This window comes from Rutilus rutilus, assembly GCF_951802725.1.
Source record: "Rutilus rutilus genome assembly, chromosome: 3".
NCBI lineage: Eukaryota > Metazoa > Chordata > Actinopteri > Cypriniformes > Leuciscidae > Rutilus > Rutilus rutilus.
In genome coordinates, this window is record NC_140211.1 from 50,772,073 (window position 1) to 50,796,070 (window position 23,998).

The window sequence follows — 23,998 nt, forward strand, 5'->3', positions numbered from 1 at the left end:
ATTCTATGTGATTCTATGCAGTTGTGCTCATAAGTTTGCGGAAGTGGCAAGATGTTTATCATTTAAAAAAAATTAAATAAGGATCATAAAAAGTGTTTGTATTATTATTATTTTATTAACATTTACTGCACAAATGATCCTGTTCTACCTCCCCTATGATCTTATTATGCTCTGTAACTTCTTTCATTTTCAATGGCTGTTTGTATGTCATGTGATAGTTGTTCATAAATCCCAGATTTTTCTGGGATAGTTAAACAGTGACTATATGATGCTGAGATCCAGCTTTTTTTACCCTGGACGATCACGCTACTGTTACGAAGAAAAATAATAATTAGATGGTCAAGGCAACACACTGCAGTAAAACTGTTTCTTTCGGAAATACGTTAATATATATCTTTTGAAGAGCAGTAAAATGTTTGAATATTTCCCAAAAGAAAAATTGAATAATTTACACAGACCATCCTATTGAAAAGATTACATCCCCTTGTATTGTCTTTTTGAGTATCAATAAATGTTTTTAACCTTTGTAATGTAATTTGTGTCCCTCAAATAAGTGATTCAGGCACATGAAAACCCACTGCAGAAACGTCACCTGATATTCTGAAAAATGTAAGTTGTTTTGTCCATACAATAAAAGTCCAAGGAACCAACTGATTTATATCTTTGTTGTGTGTTCAATTTCTAAGCAGATTCTCTGTGACTAAATGATGACAGTTTTCTATATTTGTGTAAACTATTCCTTTAACTGGGGGTTATTATATATATCTATATATATCTGACATAAGCAATTAGTTGCAATTAGGGACCTAGGACTAAATTTGCGATGGCACCTATTGTATACATTGAACCATTTCCCCCATCTTATTCCAATCCTGAGTTGCCAAATGCATACCATGTTTTCAATTTCCACCAAACAAGACTTTTTTTATTCTAGGCTGTTCGTTGTATCTTCACAAAATTTGACTCAGTTCGGCATTAGATCATGGCAGAGAAAAAAAAACAAAGGCTTCATGATAGTTCAAACCGTTCGCCAGTTCTTTAACACTGATGGCGAGAACAACAAAAGGCACTTGAGGCTGTATCTTGGCAATGTTTTAGTGTATTGAAAACTTAAAAGATTGTCATCAATTTCTCACCCTCATGCCGTTACAAATCCAAATTGGAACTCCAAATCCTTTTTGAAGAAATCTGAGGATTTCTGTCCCTCCATTGACAGCTATGCAACTGACACTTTGATGCTTCAAAAAGTTCATAAAGAGATTGTGAAACTAATCCATATGATTTGATCGGTTTTGTCCAATTTTTCCGAAGAGACTCGATCGCTTTATATGACGAACAGATTGAATTTAGGCTTTTATTCACATATTAACATTGATCAGCAAACATAAACAGAAGCTCAGCCGAACCTCATTGGTCAAACGTGCTGCGTAACACGAGAATGAACCTCATTGGTTCTTGCAGAAGCTCAAACGTGCTGCGTAACACGAGAATGAATCTCATTGGTTCTTGCAGAAGCTCAAACGTGCTGCGTAACACGAGAATGAACCTCATTGGTTCTTGCAGAAGCTCAAACGTGCTGCGTAACACAAGAATAAATCTCATTGGTTCTTGCAGAAGCTCAAACGTGCTGCGTAACACAAGAATAAATCTCATTGGTTCTTGCAGAAGCTCAAACGTGCTGCGTAACACAAGAATAAATCTCATTGGTTCTTGCAGAAGCTCAAACGTGCTGCGTAACACAAGAATAAATCTCATTGGTTTTCGCACGTCAAGCGAACATGCTTGAGCTTCCGTTTACCACAACTGATGTGCGAGCATGTGAATAAAAGCCTGAATTAAATCTTAATTAAATTCATTCAAATATCTTCACTTGTGTTTCGAAGATAAACAAAAGTCTTACGGGTTTGAAATGGCATGAGGGTGAGTAAATGATGACACAATTTTCTTTTTTTTATTTATCTAACTTTTAATTATTTACTTCTATGTGACTTCTAGGTATTATATTACATTATGACACAAATGGCTAATGAGCCAAGTCCACAAAAATCATTTATGTTTGGAGATGGTCTGTATTTAAACAAATAGTTCAAGTCAGTCTTATAAATTAACTTATTTATTTTAATTGAATACAGTTATACAGTACAAATATTTACTAATATGTACAACATTGCATAAAAAAAGATGAAAACAATCCTTGGAAACAAAACATTATAGAGATGATAAATGGTGTGTATATTAATAATCAAAACCCTGCCAGTTGTTCTGTATTAGGCTTGTGTGCACTTCTTACCATTTTTAATAAACTTGGCAATAAAAAACCCAATAGTATCAGTGTTGGCGTTTTGTAGAAAGCTCTCAGGGGAATGTGCGAAGCGAGCTCCTCTCCATGCTAATTCTGGACGAAATCTCTGTAGTAGCCGTCGTTGGTCACATGACAGACCTGCTCCTTGCATCCCCTCAGATCCTAAATGAGGCACCTGGAAGAGATGACAAACACAAGGTTTCACTCACTGTTTCGGCTTTCCATTAAGCCGCTGGTATTGGTAACAGGATTTTATAAAAACTGTCCAACAGTCCAACTGTAAAACGAGGTAGATTATGAGAGACTCAAGATTCAAAGATTCAATATTGTTGGCCACTTGAGGTGACTTTCATGTCTGATCTTCTGTGCCTTGTTTAAAGATCCGGTAATGACACTTCATTGTTTCCCTTCGTATTTGTTCTGTTTTAGCTAGACTTAAAAGTATTCACTACTCAATTTGTTTGGACAGTTCTGGGTTATAAAAAAACGTTTGTAGTTTTAGCAATGTATTTCATTCTTACCTGTGGTTCTAGTGTTAAACAGGGGAATGTCTTGAGAACCCAGGCAACCTGCTCTTCATTCTCCGCAAGAGTCACAGTACAGGTGCTGTACACCAAAACACCTCCCCGTTTTAACAAACGTACAGCCTGCAACAGACACAGTCTATAAGCTATAAAAGACCTGCACTGTAACATGTAGTACACAGCACCACCTTCTGTTCACTGACTTAAAGAAACACGTTCAATGGGTAGTTAAATAAAATGAGAGAGAAAGATGGCTCCAAACAGTGTTATCCTTCCCTAAAACTATCACTAATCGGTTTCGTTAATTTAAATAAAGCTGAAATAAAATATATTCGATGTAAACCGTAAATAAACTAAAACGATAATTGGAAATGTTGCCTTGGCAACTAGCTGTAATAAAAGGTTGAAATACTAAAATTAATACAACTAAAATAAAAATAAATTAACAGCTAAATAAAAAAATATAAAAACAAATAAAAAAAAAAGCACAAAAGATTACTAAAACGAACATGAAAAATATAATAAATACTACACTAGCCTCTGAATAATAATATCACTGTTCCTAACTTCAGAGACTTTAATTTATGGCGGTGATAAAGACATGGCAAAAGCAAGAAGTAGCATAACTAAGTAAGTACATTTTAATAACTGTTTTTTCCTTCACTGTCAATTAGGGACGACCATAATTAACCCATTAACCGACAATAGGAATTGCTTTTGACTGATTAATACTATCAGTTAAACGGCTAAATAAGTTATTCAAAGAAGCACGCTACACTATCAGTCAAAATAGTTTTTGAGAGGGAAAAAAAAACATGTTGCATTTTATGGTTACATTCAGAAATAATGTAAAATACCGGTAAATAAAACAAAATGTTTACAAACATTATAAACTTATAACCTAGGCTATTTTAGTTCCCCTCACTCCACGACAAATCCCTTAAATTGAACGGTATTCAGAACAGAACAAGAATGAAAAACATAAGTAGCTAAAGCACACTAATAATAGTGCCATTCTTTATAAATAACATATAAACATCAAGCCAATATGAATTTATTTAAAGCAAAACTGAAACCGGCAATGTGTTTGCTGGGGCGGTGGACGCTGATTGTACGAGAAGTGTATCGAGCAGAGTAACTTGTTATATAATATATACAATAAACTATGTTTGGTTGACTGTATTTTATTTTGATAATGAACAGGCTGCGATGTCATGTTAGCAATGCTAGAACTGATATGTGTGTGTGTGTGTGTGTGCGCGCTTGAGGCGCCTGCGGAAAGAACTTAAAATACTTTGTCATTTTTGGTCATGCAGATAATAGATCAAGACATTCAAAAAACATTGTGTGTCTCAGTTTCGGTGAACTTGCTTGTGGAGCGCGTGAGAAAAATAAGCGTACACTACTTGTCACACAGCATTTTAAACTTAATAAAGAATGTTATAAGCAGCGTGGAAACCACGGTGGAAAGACAACATGTTCTGGATGAGTGTTACCGTAGTGAGGAGTTTTCTCTGTAGAGGCTGGTAGGAGCAGACTTCTTTCAGACTCCAGCTGTAGGTCATGTTGGGCCTTTGACCCAGTCCACTGCAGGGAGCGTCTAATAATATCCGGTCAAAACTCTCCTCAGGATATGGGGGACCATCAACAAATATACACAAAGTTGCAATTAGTAAGTCTACAAAAAGTTTTTAACAAAAATGTGTTCAGCTGAAAATCTGATCTAAACTGAAATGAAAGCTTTTTATAAATAATACACTTGATGGTCAAAAGTTTGGCATGATTAAGATTTTCTAAATGTTTTCGAAAGAAGCCTCTTATGCTTACCATGGCTGCATTAATTTGATCACAAATATAATAATCAGAAATGTTTATTGATCACTAAATCAGCATATTAGAATGATTTCTGAATGATCATGTGACACTAAATACTGGAGTAATGATGCTTTGCATCACAGGAATAAATTACATTTTTAAATATATTTAAATAGAAAACAGTTATTTTAAATTGTAATAATATTCACAATATTACTGTTTTTGCTGTATTTTTGGTCAAATAAATGCAGCCTTGATGAGGATAAAAGACTTCTTTCAGAAACATTGAAAGAATATTCTATTCTAAACTTTTGACTGTCAGTGTATATAATTGTAATTATATATTGTAATTATTAATCACTGTGAAAGATAGATTAAAAACAAAGTGATAATAATAATAGGAAATAAGAGGAACCTGAAATGTTTATAAAGTATTTACTCAAATAAAAAGCATGAATAACAGCCCATAATGCAACTGCGTGTCGCAATAATTCACCACGTGTGAAAAAGTTCTAGTAGTTATATTACACTATTAGCAGAAAGAAAGAAATGAACTCATTAATGTATATAATTGGTGATTATTATGTTTTGTAACACTGGTTTTAGACTATAGAGGCTTACCAGCACTGTTTTCCTGAGCAGGGTCGGAGCTCACCGCATGTATGCTGTTACAGCAATATGCTTTAATACAGTCCAACTTCAGCATCTTTGCATTCTGAATGATCTTTTCCATTTTGGATCGGATTTTGTCCAAAGCCACAACAGTACCCTGTAGAGACAGCAAATATATATGAGTTTGTGGTAACAATTTACAATAGGATCCTATTTGTTAACATAAGTTAATGCATTAGCTAACAATGAGCAATATATTTTTTGTAAAGCATTTATTACTCTTTGTTAACGTTAGGTAGTAAAAATCTATGTTAGTTCACAGTGCATGAACAAATGCTAACAAATAAAACCTTGGTTTTTAAAAATGATTATGCCACTGACTAAGACAATTAAATGCTTGTAGTATTGTTCACTGTTAGTTCATGTTAACTAGGACACTTATCACAAACTGTCCTTACAGAATTGCTAAAAACACTTGCCTGGTTTCCCATAAGAGAAGCAATGTGTGTCGTCTTTCCTCCAGGAGCAGCACACATGTCAAGGATTCGCTCTCCAGGACGAGGTCCTAAAACATGACCCACGACTACTGACGGCAGATTCTGTATGAAAAATACAAACACATCAGTTCACAAAAAACACCTCGATTTGTATGTATTCATGGCTGGAAGGTGTGATTTAAAACACACACACATATCGCTCGCACACAGAGATCGCGCTGCGCACACACAGAAACATTCAGGAGCACAGAACTTAGCGCTGCGCCGCGACTTTTATTAATAAAAGAGCTTCACTAGTGAATCGCTACATTATATTTCTTCACTATTAATAGAAAGATGCTGTAAAGACGCAAGTAATTCACACACGCATCTCTCTCTCAATAATTCATTCTAATAAATGCTATAAATCATTCATTCATTCATACACTACTTTATCTCTTTGTCAGATTTAAAGCAGACAGAATGCTAGATCTAATGAGCTGTAACTGACAAAAATAACCATAATTTTTACACATATTATGTGCTGCAAACATGAATAACAGCTTTAACTGGTCAATATTGGCAAATGACCATGATGTAAGCGGATAATCCACAGCTAGCTGTGCATAACATGATCTGAATGCACTTTGTTTGTATTAAAATCATTTAATGCACAATTATATATATATATATATATATATATATATATACACACAATTAATATATATTATATTTATATATATATATATATATATATTCACACACAATATATATGGACAAAAGTATTAGGACATTCTAATGGCGCTTTTCCATTACCAGTACCAGCTCGACTCGACTCGACTCGACTCGACTCGACTCGACTCAGCTCGGCTCGGCTCGCTTTTCGCTCCGTTTTCCATTGCAGATACCTCCACAATAGTACCTGGTAGTCATAGCAACGCCGCAGGAAACTGCCGTGACTTAATCTTTTACGCGAGATGTGCGAGACACAGCTACCCACACACACAGGACAATGGAGGAAATCGAGTGTATGCTGTTTTTGGATGTTTTTGTTTTTGCTGTTTTTTATTCAGGATACTCCGTCTGGCGCGTGCAATGATGACGCAGTGAATAGTGACGATTCTCTCTGACCAATCAGCAGTCTGCCGTGTTTTCACGTCACATTTTAGTATCGCCTCAGCTCGCCTCAGCCCGCTTAGAACCTCGCCGGAGGTGGTACGAAAAAAAGTACCTGGAAGCAGGTACAGGTACAACTTTTACACAGTGGAAAACCAAACAGAGCCGAGCCGAGGCGAGCTGGTACTGTGTAGTGGAAAAGCGCCATATATACATAGACATAGTGTATGGCAGCTGTATGGAGTTGGTCCCCCCTTTGCAGCTTCTGTATAACAGCTTCCAATCTTCTAGGAAGGCCATCCACAAGATTTTGGAGTGTTTCTGTGGGAATTTTTGGTAGAGCATTTGTTAGGTCAGGCACTGATGTTGGACAAGAAGATCTGGCGCGCAATCTCCATTCCAGTTCATCCCAAAGGTGTTGGATGGGGTTGAGGTCAGGGCTCTGTGCGGGCCAGGCAAGCTCTTCCACACCAAACTCATCCAACCATGTGTTTATATATCTTGCTTTGTGCACTGGGGCACAGTCATGCTGGAATAGAAAAAGGCCTTTCCCAAACCGTTCCCTCAAAGTTGGAAGCATAGCATTGTCCAAAATGTCTTGGTATGCTGAAGTATGCTAGAACCCTTCACTGGAAGTAAGGCAGTTGCATGCAGTTGCTCGGCCATGAAAACCCATTCCACGAAGCTCCCGCCGCACAATTTTTGTGCTGATATTAATGCCAGTGGAAGTTTGGAACTTTTCAGCTATGGAATCAGCAGAGTGTTGGAGACTTTTACACACCATGCTCCTCAGCACTTATTGACCCCGCTCTGTGACTTTACGTGGACTTCCACTTCTTGGCTGAGTTGCTGCTGTTCCTAAATACTTCCACTTTCTAATTATACCACTTACAGCTGACCGTGGAATATCTAGCAGGGATGAAATTTCACGTACTGACTAATTGCAAAGGTGGCATCCTATCACAGTACCACACAGTTGAATTCACTGAGCTCTTCAGAACGACCCATTTTTTTCACAAATGTTTGTAAATGCAGAGGCCAGGCCAGGTGCTTGATTTTATACACCTGTGGCAATGGGTCTGATTGAAAAACCTGAATTCAATAATTAAGAGTTGTGTCCCAATACTTTTGTCCATATAGTGTATATATTATTTGTTAATAATGGTAATGAACGCAAGGAATGGCAGTTATCTGAGACACAGAAACATGAGGAGTACCTGGAGAAAGACCTCATCAGTAAGAACACCATCAAAGGAAGGACTTTGATAGAGAGGCTCTGTCATTCTAACCGCAACACCCCTGAGTGACAGAAACACACATCCACATGTTAAAGCGAACTGGCTTTCAACAGAGTAAAAAGAGAACTTGACTCACTTGACAGGTCCATCTGAGCAGAATAATTCTGAGCGATCCACCTCAGAAATTCCATTACCCAGAAATACCTTCTTGCCCTTGAACTCTTTGGCTCCACGTGTGCACTTCCCCTCAACATCAGAGAACACAGACACCATGTCACCCACTTTCATGTCTGAGAAACACACAAAGGCAGACAGATGGATGCAACAAGGTAAACACACTGAACATTTTACTCAATCAAAATGTAGGCGTTCCCAAACTAAAGAGATTTCCTATGGCCCTCCAGAAATTGGGAATAAACGGGCGGATCACACTAGATTATTAATTATTTATTAAAAGAAGCTAGTATTGATACTTAGGCCACGTTCACACAGCTGCAGAATGCAGTTGTAAGTCCTGTATTTGAGTCCTTAATACTTAGTTACTTACAGTTATTTACAGGATGACAACCGCATTCAACCAAACTCACATCCGTAAATTTTCAGGACTCACAACTGCATTCTGGGAAAACTTGGTCTGTGTGAATGGAAACGGACTGGACAACTAGTTGTCATAATCAAAAAAATTAAACAAATAACCAGTGCTATGTTGATAAAGTGGACAACTTTTTTTTTTAAATGGCCTCAGAATATTAAGCAAGCATAATTTCTTTCAAGCAACTTGCCAACTAAAATCTACACCAGATCTAAATATTTTTGAGCCACTTTAGAGTATTTTGGAGGAGCAAGTCAGAAAACGTTTTCCTCCACCAGCATCACATAGTGACCTGGCCACTGTTCTGGAAGAGGAATGGCTCAAAATCCCTCTGGCCACTGTGCAGGACTTGTATCTGTCATACCCAAGACAAACTGATGCTGTATTGACCGCAAAAGAGGCCATACACCATACTAATAAATTATTGTGGTCTAAAAGGTTTCAGTTTCCAGCCCCTGAATATTACTCATTGTTAGTCCACTTAGTTAATGCATTAACTCATGTTAACAAATGCGACCTTATTTATTGTAGTGTTACCAATAATACTAAGTACATTATAAAGATGCAAAGTGACGTGTATGTGCTGCTCACACTTTGGCGTGCTGAGGATGCCAGGCGTGAATACGTGAGCACCTCGAAGAACAGCATTGCCACACTGAGCGCCAACTATAACTTCAGCGGTCAGCAAATCCACATGCCTGTAGAACAAGAAGCATGCACATAAATGAAGAGACACTATAGTTAGTTAGGGGCCGTTCACACAGAATGTGTTTTTCCATTCCACCGAACTACTTTTCCATTGTTTTTCTATGCAAACACGTGCTACATGGACACGTCTGACTGTTGCACTGGCATCTCGAGTCTTTTGCAGTGTCTCACGAATGACACAGCATTCTAAAAACAAGGAGCTCAAGTTAAAATAAGTTCAAACGTACCCTAGACTTTGCTTTTTTAGTTCAATTGACCTGCGTCTCATGTTTTTAACGTGTTCTGTGTGAATAGCCCCTCAAGCTTCTGAGAGAAAAAATGTCATGCCAATGATCAGTTCATCATCATCTTAGACCTTAAATACAACTTCTATTTTAAAAACAATAAGAGTAAGACAGATAATACAAGCATTTTCTAATATTCCACTACATTCTCAGCATACCTCGGGCCGTGGACTGGAAGCAGTAGAACATCTGGAAGCTGTGGGTGAGTGTAAACAGCTGGAGCTCTTTTCTGCTGCAAAGAGACATGACGTTGAGATCATTAAAAAAAAGATCCTGAAAATCATTCAGAAACAAATATATTTAAACATACATTGCAATCAACACTTCACTTTAAACTCATGTTTAAAGTTACACTGATTTCTCATAGCACCATACAGTGACCCCAAAAAGTATTCATATGTAACTTTGTTACTTAATGTAGCCTAATTACTTTTAAGTTTTAACCAACCAAAGTGATTTTTAGATATTTAAATATTTGCATGTTCACGGTTCTCTGATGTCAGTTAAGGGTCATTTGACGTGCTGGTAGACAAATAAAATATTTAATCTTTATTAGCATGTTTTATTTTATTTGGTTGACTAATAAAGAAAAAAGGATTAACTTATAGGATATGGCTCTTTTAGCTGTGATAGTATCTCACAATTCTGACTTTTTGTGAGTTTATTCACAATATATCACAATTCTATGAAAAAAAGTAAGAATTACGACCTTTTTTCATAATTGCGAGTTTATATCTTGCAATCCAGACTGTTTTCCTCAAAGTTGCGAGTTTACATCTCACAATTCTGACTTTTTATCCTCCGAGTTCTGAGTTTACATCTGACAATTCTTTCTTTTTTTCACAACAAAATAACAAAAAAAAGGTAATTGCGACTTTATATCTCACAATTCAGACATTTCTTCTCATAATTGCGAGTTTATACCTAGCAATTCGGACTTTTTTTCTCAGAATTGATTTTAAAAGATGCAAATACAAGCTTCCATAGTAAGACAACATCTGTATTCAGTGTTGGGGAGTAACTACTTACATGTGACGGAGTTACATAATTTAATTACAAAATAAATGTAACTGTAATCAGTTACTGAGAAAAAATGTGTAATTAAATTAGTTACTTATGAAAATGTTAACGATTACAAAGGGTGTTACATCTGAATATTTTCTGTAAAAAGCTAGGATATGTTGAATAATATTAATTTGTTGCTTTGCCTGTTTTTGATGTGCACGATGCCTCCAGCCATTTAAAGGCCGTTTAGTAAAGCGATTCTATTCTGATGCTTTTGATTGGTTCTCTTGTTTGAATTTGCAGCACCACATCTGCCAATTACATCAATCCACATTGCAACTGAAAGCTTTAGGCTAAGACCTGTCTGAGAGTTGCCACCATGGCAAGTGATAAAAATGCGTTCCAGCGCTGGAAGTTAGAAAGTAATGAAAAAGTAATCCACTTTAATAAAGTAATTGAAATTAGGGCTGGGCGATATGGCTGAAAACTGTATCACGATATAAGTGTTTCATATCGGTCGATATCGATAATTATTGATATTTTTTATGACATATTTAAAATAAGGTCCAGTCCAGGAGACAAATACATTACATTTAAAGATTTTTTATTTTAAACTTTCTGATTATAATCCCATCAGTTATAAAGGCAGAAATGTCAACACGACCATGGAAAACACTCAAATAATTAGTCTAAAATCTGAATGAACACTTAACAATTATCTCCTAACATTAAGGTGCAAAATTAAAGAATACGTAAGAAATGCTTTATAAAGGGGTGGGCGATATGGCAAACATATAATATTAAGATTTTTTTCAGGAAAATCACGATTAATGATTTTATCACGATTCTTTTTTATGTTGGTTTTACTATTTTGTGGCTGTTTTTAAAATATGGACATTAGTTTGGCTGTAATGCTCAAAGCCTTAGGTAACAAAATGTAAAATAAAAAAAGAATGGGAGACAGGGGTGAAGATAAAAAAGTTCTCATTATGTTCTTTGTTATTAAATATTAAGATCAAAGATACACATTACACGTACACACAACCTAATATACAGATTTAATAAACAGTGCTTTATGTTTTCAGCTACAGTAGGTGTATTTAACAGTAGCATTGAAGAAAGTAATTAAATGAACAAATATGAAAATAAAACAAAACAGACTTCACTGTATAAATTATACATTGATACTTATTAAAGCTACTATTAAAGTTATCAGTCAAGAGCAGTGAATGATTTTCTCTTTGCATTTTGTTGTTTTATTAACATTAAAGGGATAGCTCTGTTTACTGTTTGGATAGCCACATTCTTCAAAATATTAATATTTGAAAATATAAGAAGGAAATTAATACAGGTTTGGAACAACATTAGAGTGCGTAAATAATGAGAGAATTTTTATTTTTGGGTGAACTATCCCTTTAAGGACAAGCGGCAGCGTGTTTACTATAACTACTGTCTCTTTAAGAGCTGCGCGCGACGCGTCTAATATACACTCATTTGACAAGTAGATTTTCTCTCAATTTTCTCAAGTTTGCTTTCACTTTAGACATATCCGACTAGTTTATGTAAACCTTGTGTGTATATAACAGTATTAGCACAATAAGACTCGAAATACAGTCCAGTATCCAGGCGCTGGTAGACAGAGTGCATGTGAGCTTCACATGTAACTTTACGCGCTGAGAAACGCACACGTTAAAACAGCTCATAAGCACGCGAATAACAGAGAAACTGACGATGGTCTTGCATAATTTGCAGACGACATGGTCTGACTACGGTCAGACTTCAAGTCAGGCGAGCTGACTTTTCCTGTTTTATCAACAATCGCTGTATCACTACACGCCGGTTCTGTTACTGAAGAATCCAACACGAGACAACAATATTGCGCAACCATACTGACTGGCTGTTGCGTGTCACCCCCTACGTTGCAAGGTTACCAGAGAGTTGAGTTCCTTTGTTCATTCAACCAAATTTGCTTTCGCAACCTCTGGTTTCTTCCGACGAAGAAAAAAAAAATTTATCGAACGTTTTATCGAACGCATTTTTTATTGATATTGATTACGTGTCTATCGCGATACATATCGTTATCGTTTTATCGCCCAGCCCTAATTGAAATAGTCACACTACTTATTAGGTTTTAAATAGGGTTGCTTGTAATCTGTAACCTATTACATTTCCAGTACCCTTCCCAACACTGTCTGTGTGTGCACATACGAACACACACAGACCTGTTCTAAATGTTGCTCCAGTCTATGCTGAATCTCCAGTAGTGGATGCAGGTGTGTGCTGGCTCTCAGACAGGTGAACAAGGGTGGATGAGACAGACAGGACAGCAGAGCTTCAAACACCTCATCTTTATCAAGCTCAGACACCACCTAAAAAAAGATATGAGAACAGACATGTCACTGTCTTTTTAAATGGCATATTGTAAACTTTGCCCGTCATAAGGAAGAACATTTTGATAACACTTTATTCTAGTATGTATTTACTATAGTAATAATAGTAAATGACGCATAATTGCAAGCAACTGACCATAAACCGAACCCTAACCCTACAGTAAGTACATGTATAGTAGTTAATTAATATTACTCAGTACTTGTTTGTGTAATTACACTGTAAAGAACGTCATCATAAAATAAAGTTTAACCAACATTTCCATATAACTCATTTGGGAAAAACAACAACACCAATTTGCTTGACCTTAAAGGTCAATTAACATGAATTTGAGTTAAAGTGCTAACCTCTTTCCTTGTATAAACATTGCAAAGATGTTCTCGCACTTCTGACTTCATGGAAAGCTGAGGGAAAACTGACATCGTGTCTCATGTGGGGAAACATACAAATACATTAGTATTAGTTGTAAAACAACTATAAGTAATTCAGTTCTACAGTCTTCCACATTGCCATGTAATAAAAAAATGACACTACGCGCGTTCCTGTGTTCAAAAACAACTGCGTTAACGTTAGATAGAAATCAACAGGAAGCAAGGGTCTCGAACAGTAAATAAAGACCACGTGCGAGCTATTTTTCCGGTATTTCAAAGAAACACATGAAAAACGTGTTTTGACTCAGCCAGTTGTGTATGTTTCTTAAACAAAAGGACATAAATTCATATGCCTTTGAGCTCTTACCGGCTAATTTTAACCATAAGTAAGCGGAATTGTTTTGTTGTTCTTCTTCTTCGTATTTGAACGCATTCGTGCAATCACTTACCGCCACCTACTGTTTCCTTTGCAAAACCACTAGGGGTAAATATATCAAAATATCAACCGAGTCATGCGAGATACCATTTATATATGGTAACCTTAACATGCCCGGAGACCAGCTCTCTTTCTTGCCTCATTATTAAAATGTATAATAATAAAAATAATTTAAAATAGTATTGTTGTGAATTGTGATAGGTATGCCCACTTTATTTATATACATATACGTGTGTGTGTGGATTTTAAACACACACCTTTGTATTTTAAATATATGTATAAAAATACTAACTGATATATAATATACTAGATACACTCAGGCATAGATTTAAAATCCAAATGTCGCTTAGATTTGAAGCAATAAAACTCAGTTAACTCCAGAATAATGATAAATGCAGATAAACGCATCTAAACACTACACCATGCTTGCAAATGCATAGTGAAAAACTAAAAATAACAATGCATAAGCCAACAGATTAGCTGTGCTTCATAAAGTTAGACACACAGTCTTCTACCTTTGTGTTTTGGTCAGATTTTTTTAAATACTTTTTGCTTCAAATCAAAGTTTACACTCTCAGATTATGTGAAAATGCTAAATACAACTGCACATGAAAACAGGCTAAACAGTGACATTGTACAGCATTGTTTATTCTTCGCAACAAGCCAACAAGCTAAGCTAATTGTCTGAACAGAATTATAAAACTATCATCAGCACTGCAATTATGACTGTATTCATAATTACAACAAAAACAAAAATTACACATCAAAATGTTTTAATATGAGAGATTTATTCAAAATACTTATCAGATGTAAAAACTCAGTTAGGCAATGAAATCAAATGAGATCAAATGCATCTAAACACATCAACATGTTCACATTTTTTACTGTCTGATTAAACAAAAACAAGACTGTCTTAGAGGTCTGAGATAACTTACCTGTGTGCGACTAGCTAAATGTAACTACAAAGTTACACTGTTAAAAAAAACCTTAGACATGGACAAAATATACGAAAACATGATCCATGAGAGCCCTATACTTACAAAATTCCTCCCCAATTAACAGTAAGGTGACGAATAAAGTGGAATTTGTTCCAGTTGGCATACACCTAAAAAACAAAACACTGGCATGCTAACGTAAGAAAGACAACATTTAAACACCTCAAAACCGAAGTGATTTTGATAGCCCAAACCATGAGGATTTCAGTATTAGAGTGACATGACTTTATCTGCGATACCGTATCATAACCCGTTCAAAATATGAGGTCTAGTGAGTGGTGAAGAGTGAACACTTAATTTCCAGAGTTAAAGGTGGATTCTCCAGGGGACAGCACGGGATTTCTCTAGCCTAAAAGGGATTTTTAAAACAGATGCAGGGCGGTTTTTGTTTGCTTTTTTTAATCGTCCTTGTCTTTGGCTCCATGTTTAAGAATACGGGTGAACTCCACGTAGTTGAAGTTGCTCTTTTTATCGATCGGCGCTTCTCTGAAGAGCTCGTCGACTTCTTCATCTGTGAATCGATCGCCCATAGTGGTCAGAAGTTCTCTCAGATAGTCCTCCGGAATGAAGCCTACGGGGAGAAAAAGAAAGAAACAAATTATCCTCTTGGTCTGGTGAAAGTCTCCAAGTGTGATTTTCTTTCCTCAGTGTTTTAATATTTTAGCTATGCCGTTTTGGAGAGAAACTGAGTAGAACTCTTCACACTCAAAGAGATTTTGAGTAGTATCTGAATTGCATATAAAACTTCCATCAATTTGGAGTACAGTCAACACAAACAAACTAAAGGCCTCGAAATGCTCACGGCAAAGTTCTTATTCATTCAACGTTTAGGGGTAAAACAAAGGAGCAGCGATATGCTGTTATCTTATCAAACATCTGACGCCGCCCGCCCTGCTGAGAGCGACTGTTAGATGAATAATTAATAAGAGATACACACAACACGGCAGACATTTTAATAAAGCATATGATCATAGCAACGAGTTTATGTTTGCTGGAGCTCTGCGGCACTCCAACCTGTCCTGGAGTACCCCCAACACTGCACGTTTTCTTTGTCTCCCTAATCAAACACACCTGATTCAACTCATCAGCTCATTATCACATGGGTTAATGAGCTAAATCAGGTGTGTTTGATTAGGGAGACAAAGAAAACGTGCAGTGTTGGGGGTACTCCAGGACAGGTTTGGGAACCACTGCACTAGATAGCTTAAAATCAAGCAGTTTTACCATATTAAACATGATAAACAGCGTCAGTGTCTCATTTCATCATAAAGCAGCTCTCCAGTGTGTTCATGTTTTCACTCACTGACGTCTGACCTCGACCGACTGCACAGGCCACATGAACCAGAAAAGATTTTCAACGTGACAGGCGGCGGAGCCTCCGCGCACATCTACCTAATATGTAATCGCCACGGACCAATGAGAGCATGAAGGTGTTTAGCAGCCGGAGCCAACTTTTCCAGAGAGAGAACTTCGTTTCTGCCTGATTTTGTTTGAAATGACGTCACATCAGTTAATTCTGTGATTTCGCTTTAAGTATATCGCCTTAATAATCTTACCCCCGCAGATAAGGCTTAAGCCTAGACTCAGACTAAAATACATATTTGTGCTGTATAAATTGAAAGCAACTTGCACCGTCATATCTTAAAATACACCAGTGTCATTGTTTTGTCTCAGGATGCACAACAGTAATGTTTTATAAAAGCTACTTAAATGTCCTAATTGAACTAAAACCTAATCCTGGCTTAATCTAAGCCCTGTCTGTGAAAGCAGGCTTAAATGTGATGCATATTTGTCTGTCATTCATAAATTAAACGGGTAAGATTTCTACAAATAGCACTTATAAACAATGCTTTTAAATGCACAATCACCCAGTTTATACAGTTATCATCAATAATTCCAATTTGTTTCAATCTCATATATTTTAACTCACTGAATACTGCTTGTTCCACAGCTAGTCATATTTTAACCATGTTCATACTTTTTAAATCAAATATGATTTTTATTTAAAATTAGCAATTTATGTGGATTCATGAAATTTAAATGCATTTTGAAAACTATTTTATGATTTAAACAATCAAATATGCATAAAAATAGTTCATAATAAACCATCACATTAAGTTCATGTTAAATTCAAATGCATACATCTTTAATTGTTATTTCTTTTTGTGCAGAAGCCAGCTGCAGTATTTAGCAATTCATTCTAAAGGGATTCAGTGATGCAGAACAGAACTTGTAGCAGAAGTTGTGTTGCATGGATGGATTTGATGAGACAATCATTTTACCTGTTCCCTCCTCGTCAAAGCAGGCAAACGCATTGCGAATGACTTCCTCTGGATCTGTGCCGTTAAGCTTCTCTCCAAACATAGTGAGGAACATAGTGAAGTTTATAGGCCCGGGAGCTTCTGTCATCATGGCCTCCAAATAGTCATCTGTTGGGTTCTTCCCTGAAAGAGTGAAAAACAGATTCATTCTATTAGGCTGTGAATCTACTCAGTCTAGTTTTTAGATAAAACATTTATGTGAATTCATGCTTATACACACACACACACACACAATTATATAAGATTTTGGTCATATTGCCAGGCCCTACAAGCAGTTTGTAATGTTATATTAAACCGTTTTATTTTATATCTAAAGTGTGGTTTTCATGCCACTGCATTTAGATGCCATTACAGTGAGTTGAATAGTGCTCCGATGATGAGATGGTATAATACGACGGTTTCGTTTATTCACACAAAAAGAAAAAAGTCAATACAACGACAGTAATCCAACAAAAACTTATTGTAAACAACGGTTAAAAACCTTCCATCTGCTGGCGTCATCCAAAGTTCCACAACTGCAATTACGTCATTTAATATATTTAACCATCTATTCATATGCAAAACATTCTTTAGCCAGCTGGTCTCACTATATTGACATTAAAAAAATGTATTGAATGGCTCACACAATTGGATTTTTAAACCACTTTCTGAATATTTACTTGAATATATAGATACTGCTATCAGATACATGAAAAACAGTACTTTAGTAAAACAGTACTTGCTTTATTGTTTTTAATTGTTCAGTTGACTATAATGTGTTTCTTAATTTTATTACTGACAGTTATTACTAGATAAAAATAAATAAAAAATAAACTTTAGTTGCTTGAAGGGTAGATGTTGTTGCTTAAATGTATTATTTATATTAACATATAAATTATTAATAGGATATTTTCCACTGTGGTATTAAACTTGTTATCTGGCATTGGTATAAAAAAAAATTAAATTATTGTCAGGTCAGAGGTGACACTTCCACCCGAACTCTATTCTGTCGTGATCACGCGTACGGCCGTTGCCGGAAGCCAGTGATTATAGTTTATACGTTTTAAATATGGATATTTTTCTTTCAAAAACCCATTGCTTCGCTTCAGAATTGATTGGAGTCGTATGAATTACTTTTATGTGGATGGATGTGCTTTTTGAAGTTTCAAAAACTCAAGACACTATTCAATGCTATTCAATGCACTATTCAATGCTATTACAAAGCTGGGAAGAGCCAGGATATTGACTTAACACAACTCAGATTATGTTCGGCTTAAATAATTAAGTCATATACACATAGGATGGCTTGAGGGTGAGTAAATGATGAGATCATTTTCATTTTTGGGTGAACTATTCCTTTGAGATGTTTTGTAATCTGGATCAATCCTTCAACAGTCATTAATAAGAGAACTGTGCTATGCACGTATATATCCGACATATTTAATCTTCCAAATGTCATCAGTTCCTCTCACATCTGCATTCTGAAGAATATGATTAAACTGAAAACATTAAAATGTATAATGAAACAACAGCAAGAATTGTAACCCATCAGGGGACTTTAAAGAGCACAGATAGTGGTCCTCAATGCTATAAAATCTTACCAAGAGAAGCAAGCATGTCATGAAGATCCTCCTTATCGACAAAACCATCCCGGTTCTGGTCGATCATGTTGAATGCTTCCTTAAATTCCTGAATCTGTGACTGATCGAACATAGCGAAGACATTGGAAGTCGCGCGCTGAGGGCGCTTCTTGGTTATCTTTGCCTTGGCACGTTTGCTCGACATTTTGGCTGTATTTGGCTTTACCTACAAGCTTAAAAAAGACAAAAGACATATCACACACATCCCCAAACACATCCCCACTAGATTCTTCTGCAAAAAGAATTGTGCATTCAAAAAAGTAAGAGCAAACATGTCTTTTACTAATGATATAATAGTAACTCTTCCTTCTAGATGCAATAAACACTAAGATGGTATCTTCTAAAATGCCTACATATTTGTTGGCGTGCTGAGGCAAGTCCACTGCATAACAAAATCTACTTTAGACTTTCCTTATACTGGGACCTAAAAGCTAAACGTTGAGAAAAATGTAAAAACAAAACATGTAAGTTACAATTACTGCTTAAGCAAACTTTATTTCAAAGGACAACGAAAACAACGTCGAAATAAAGAGTGCGGGAGGAGGCCGGGAGTCTTCTGCATCATCATCATCATCATCATCATAACCTACATTTGTGACCCATTTGATTTATTTATAGCACATTAGTTACCGAATACAGATCCACTATTTACAGACGAGGCTCAAAACTATTTTAGCCTAATTTCGATGACAAGGTCAAAGTTAACCATAACATGAGACAGGAAGCAAGTAAATGCACTTTAGCAATAGATTAACGTTACATATTTCCCGATGTAAAGCCAGTTTATACTTCTAGTGGATAACATTTTATAGGCAATATGTTTATAGATTGTTAATCCGAACCGTCAGCAATCAGGCACACGGTGGCTCGTTTAATCTCCCTGCTCGTATAGGTTGTATTGAACGTTATGAAAATACATAGTCTTTTAAAATGAAACGTTATAAACAATCTTTGCTAACGGTAACTACAGATCAAAGAATTTAAAAGAAAGAAAAATAAGCTTCTCACCGAACACCCGCGATAGACAGCTGCTTAGTTTCAACCACCGCCCAAACTTCCGGATTTCACTGTCGCTTCCGCAAGCCTCGACCAGACCAACACACAACTGAAAGGGTGTCACGGGTGGAAGATAAACACTTACGAAACCTGCAGTAACAAGCACTTAACCGTAACGAACTTAATTTATACAAACAAATCTATTCAATTACTAGACTTTTATTATGAGACTAAATTATTTAAACAAGTATCATAAATAACATGCTCTTCCCGTACTTCTTCGATGTTAGTTTCTCCAGACACGCCCACAGTCACGTAATCGTTCTTAAACATGACCATATACGGTCTGAAATCATTTTTTTCCCCCTGTTCAGCGTGAGCGGACGTAATATTTACTGCATTGTTTTACTAATTTGTTGTTTGGTGTGATTTTAGAGACAGAAAGATTTGCTTGTTATCACACAGACATGAAAAACTATAGTGATTCATAAAAAATTTAAATAACAATAAAGATATACCCTAAAAAAATACCCTAAATCAGGGGTTTTCAAACGGGGGCCACACGACAAGTGGAAACGTCTGTGTAAAGGTTTAGAGAAAAGCAGTGTAAACATAATAATAATTAAAAAAAATCATAAAGAAGATTCAACTAATTAACTAAATAAACAAATGCATTTGATTTAAATGGATAAATAAACAAAAATATTAATGTAAAATATAAATATAAAAAAATATATAAAAATAATAATACATTTAACAGTACAGTACTACAGAGAATAGAAAAAAAATTAATGTAATGTAACTTTTTTGTTCAATAGTATGAATGGGTCTTTATCATAGATAGACTGTAAAAAGGTCTTTATAAGCCTACTTGAAAATGAATTTCAATACTACTGTATGACCACAAGAGAGCGTACTTGTGTGCTGTAGTCATTAGCGCATGTACTCGCGCAGACTTTTTTGAGAAGCCATTATGACATATTTTTCTGCCAAACTTTATTTTTCCAGTAGTCACACATTAGTTATTACATGCAAGGAGGCATTCAAAATTATGAACTATGAAAAAATATCCATATAAATTAATTTTTGAATAGGCTATACTTCACAGGGTGTATAACACAGGGTTGAACATTATAACAATGACATAGTGCGATTTATTGTATGACATCATGTTGAAAGGCTTGTAGTTTCACTGCATATTTTCAGAAGAAGACGTAGTGCAGCAGCTGTGTTTAAACCCATGCTACAATCCCAGGGTCAGCCAAACGTGTGTTCTTCCAAACACTATCACAAAGCTTCTTTAATGAGGGACGAAAATACACAAGCATATTCATGACAACAAATCAGAAACAGGCAGCTGGCCTGAACATGCACACACTTTTTCCAGGACGAGTATTCTCTTTTGGTTTGATTGGCATCAATATAACTGGAACGTCATGCATTCCCGGCTAACAGGAAACTTTCTCAGAACATTCTGGCAAGGTTCTCTCAAAGTTTTGAGTGAATGAACATTCTTCCAGTAACATTAATCGAACGTTTGTTCAAAGTTATCTGGTCTTTGAACATGTTCTCAAAATGTTAGCTCAAATACGTTCATTCATGGAATTGGTGTTTAGGAGAGGTGCAATCTTTTAAGATAAGCTGTAATGTGTTTGTAGCACACTATAAACCACAAACTGACCAGATCAAAAGCACAATCTGTCCACAAAACAGGCAAATGATCAAAACCATAAGCCAAACAATCCAGAAAACAAAAGGTCAGAAAACACAGGCAAACAGGAAAATCCGGAAAATCAGGCAGAAGATCAAAAACCATGACACGGGAAACCAGAAATAGTGCTCAGAAATGCAGCAAGACTTCACAAAGAATGACTGAACACACAGGGCTTCTATGGCCGATTTTGAGCCCGATTTGCACCCCCAACGATCTGGTGGGTGTGGCCCGATTTGAGGCTTGTCGTAACCGACTTTTTGTCCAAAAAAAACCTCGATTGCGTTACGATTATTTTACTGCTCCCGATCGCATCAGAGCCTCCACGATCCCAAATCGCAAATATCAAACATGTTTTATATTTACGACTCTTGATCGGGCTGCCTCTGACGTGATACCCGCGATAGCCAATGAGAGCAAGCAAGCGTCACCTACCGGATGTTGCGTGCTTCTATAACTGAAACTTAGCAGCCACAAACATGCCATGAAAGTGTATTGAGAAAGAAGATCACCCATATTCTTTTTTTCTACTTTCTACTTTGGAGAGCCAGCTGATGACGTCGATTGTCAGGTTTGATCTCACGAGTCTCCGTGATATTTCATCTCACTGTGAAATCATTCCTACAGTCAACAAGTGTGTGGGCTCACGGTCCGGCTGAATCATCTAGTGTGTGCGTTCAGAGGATTACAATGCTAAAAATCGGTTGAAACTGTCATTATGTCTGTGGTCTCCCACAGTTTTAAAATCGGTTAAGATTTGAAAATCATCTAGTGTGTCCCAGGCCTTATGAGAACATAAACGAGGTAATACACAGGTGGAAGCACTAAGTAACAGTCACATAAATCCAGGAGGGAGGTGGCACGGAGGCGGAAGGGGAACAGGAATGCTGGGGGTCTATATGACAGTGTAAACAGCTCAATAACCCTTTTATTTAAAGGCTTGATTTCTGTCCCATAGACCGGTCCGTTGCATAACAATTGAGTAAAGCCGTATCACTAATGTCAAAAATGTGGTGTAGTCAAAATGTCCGGGACGGGTGTGTGTATGCTGTTTAAACAAGTGTACTAACCGATATGCTTGTTGTCTGGAGTTTTGACAAGTTTTATAGACTTGATATTGTTTCTTATTCAAAAGTGGTGAACCCCCACCCAAAAAAAAACACAGCACCCCCCAACCTAAAACATCTTCCTGCGCCCCTGCCGGAGGGCCAGGTCCATGGACAGGAAACAAGACTTGGAACTGAGACGGATCGAGGACCCAGGGTGGAACCGGCATGGCAAGTGATCAGGGTGGAGCTGACGGGATTGAAGATTATCTCAGCAGAGCTGAAGACAAACAAGGCGGAGCAGATGAACACCACAGCGGGACTGAACACCCCCACGACGGAGCTGAGGACCACCTCAGTGGAACTGAAGATCGCTACGACAGAGCTGAAGTCCACCACGGCGGAGCAGATGAACACCACAGCGGGACTGAACACCCCCACGACGGAGCAGAAGACCACCAAGGCGTAGCTGAGGACCACCACGGCGGAGCTGATGGGGCTGAAGACCATCTCAGAGGAACTGAAGATCCCTACGGCGTAGCAGAAGTCCACCACGGCGGAGCAGATGGGCTGATGACCACTATAGCAGATCAGAAGACCACCAGAGCAGATCAGGACCACGGTGAAGTCGAGGGAGCGGAGAGCCGGGGCGGAGCCGACGGGCTGACAGGCCGAAGTGGAGACATGGGCCTGGAAGCTTGAGGTGCAGTCGGGGCTCAGCTTCATTCTGAGCTAGGGTACTGGACATAACCAGCAGTGGGGATAGGACCAGGCAGTCGGGCAGGAACTCTGGAGGAGGAAGAATTCCGGATGGGACCAGAGCATCCAGATCGCTGGGCGGAACTGGCGTGGAAGGTGAAGAACTCGGGAGGGATCTGGATGCGCGGACCACAGATCTATAAGGCAGAGGTCCGCTCCTGGCTCTGGGATGGACTGAGCAGCGTGCAAAGACTCCTTGGATCTGATGGTAGCCGGCTCCTTTTCCAGGACAAACACTGTGGCTGCCTCAGGCTCGCAGGCCGTGATGGAGTGGCCGCCGTTCCAGAGCATCCAGCTCAAATATCCCAGCAAATTCCGGTTCTTGGGGAGGAGGAGAAGGAGATGCAACATTGGTGAGTCCATCCTTTCTTTTAAATATACTCAATTTGAGGGTCTGTTATTCTGTCACAGAATGTAGATATAATGGAAATTTTTGGACACATGGATCAGCAGTATGTCTGGTGCAAAAAAGGCGAAGCTTATGAGCAGAAGAACACCATCAACATGGTCAAACATGGAGGTGCTCCAGTCTTGTTAAGGGGGTGCTTGTTGCAGGAAGTGGAAATCTTGACCGTATGAAGGACGTCATGAATTATTTGAAGTATCAAGCCATTTTGGCAAAGATGGTGATGCATTCGGTGCAGAGACTTGATGGTCAATGGGCTTTCCTGCAGAACAGCCATC

General features: G+C 37.4%; 2 protein-coding genes across 3 annotated transcripts; both read right to left on the minus strand.

Annotated features, from left to right (window-relative positions):
• Positions 1 to 2,091: 2,091 nt before the first annotated feature.
• Positions 2,092 to 13,874, minus strand: nsun6 (NOP2/Sun RNA methyltransferase 6). The gene is made up of 12 exons (XM_084403770.1): positions 13,799 to 13,874; positions 13,408 to 13,487; positions 12,895 to 13,041; positions 9,826 to 9,899; positions 9,267 to 9,373; positions 8,220 to 8,373; positions 8,063 to 8,144; positions 5,733 to 5,852; positions 5,263 to 5,410; positions 4,323 to 4,471; positions 2,824 to 2,949; positions 2,092 to 2,477 (listed from the first exon to the last, which is right to left on the minus strand). Exons 2-12 carry the CDS (start codon positions 13,480 to 13,482, stop codon positions 2,268 to 2,270), a joined length of 1,392 nt encoding a protein of 463 aa, XP_084259896.1. The 5' UTR covers positions 13,483 to 13,487; positions 13,799 to 13,874; the 3' UTR covers positions 2,092 to 2,267.
• A 620-nt stretch (positions 13,875 to 14,494) lies between these two features.
• On the minus strand, positions 14,495 to 20,111 carry myl12.1 (myosin, light chain 12-1). Of its 2 annotated transcripts, XM_084403781.1 has the most exons (5): positions 20,075 to 20,111; positions 19,811 to 19,948; positions 18,764 to 18,968; positions 17,145 to 17,306; positions 14,495 to 15,433 (listed from the first exon to the last, which is right to left on the minus strand). In XM_084403781.1, the coding sequence occupies exons 3-5, from the start codon at positions 18,945 to 18,947 to the stop codon at positions 15,261 to 15,263; spliced, it is 519 nt and encodes a 172-aa protein (XP_084259907.1). In that variant the 5' UTR covers positions 18,948 to 18,968; positions 19,811 to 19,948; positions 20,075 to 20,111; the 3' UTR covers positions 14,495 to 15,260. The 2 variants fall into 2 exon arrangements, with proteins under 2 accessions (XP_084259907.1, XP_084259906.1); XM_084403780.1 differs by lacking the exon at positions 20,075 to 20,111 and having other exon boundaries at positions 18,764 to 18,975; positions 19,811 to 19,924.
• Between the last annotated feature and the right edge of the window lie 3,887 nt (positions 20,112 to 23,998).

What these genes read in the sequence shown, in the direction of transcription:
- myl12.1 (XM_084403781.1), bottom strand. Translation starts at nt 18,947, where the DNA reads ATGTCGAGCAAACGTGCCAAGGCAAAGATAACCAAGAAGCGCCCTCAG. An exon ending in TGACATGCTTGCTTCTCTTG is followed by an intron (nt 17,307 to 18,763) that starts GTAAGATTTTAT and finishes TCACTCTTTCAG; the next exon opens with GGAAGAACCCAACAGATGAC. An exon ending in CTTTGACGAGGAGGGAACAG is followed by an intron (nt 15,434 to 17,144) that starts GTAAAATGATTG and finishes TTCTCCCCGTAG; the next exon opens with GCTTCATTCCGGAGGACTAT.
- nsun6 (XM_084403770.1), bottom strand. Translation starts at nt 13,482, where the DNA reads ATGTCAGTTTTCCCTCAGCTTTCCATGAAGTCAGAAGTGCGAGAACAT. An exon ending in CTGATGAGGTCTTTCTCCAG is followed by an intron (nt 5,853 to 8,062) that starts GTACTCCTCATG and finishes TTTTTCATACAG; the next exon opens with AATCTGCCGTCAGTAGTCGT. An exon ending in TGCTCAGGAAAACAGTGCTG is followed by an intron (nt 4,472 to 5,262) that starts GTAAGCCTCTAT and finishes GTATATTTGTTG; the next exon opens with ATGGTCCCCCATATCCTGAG.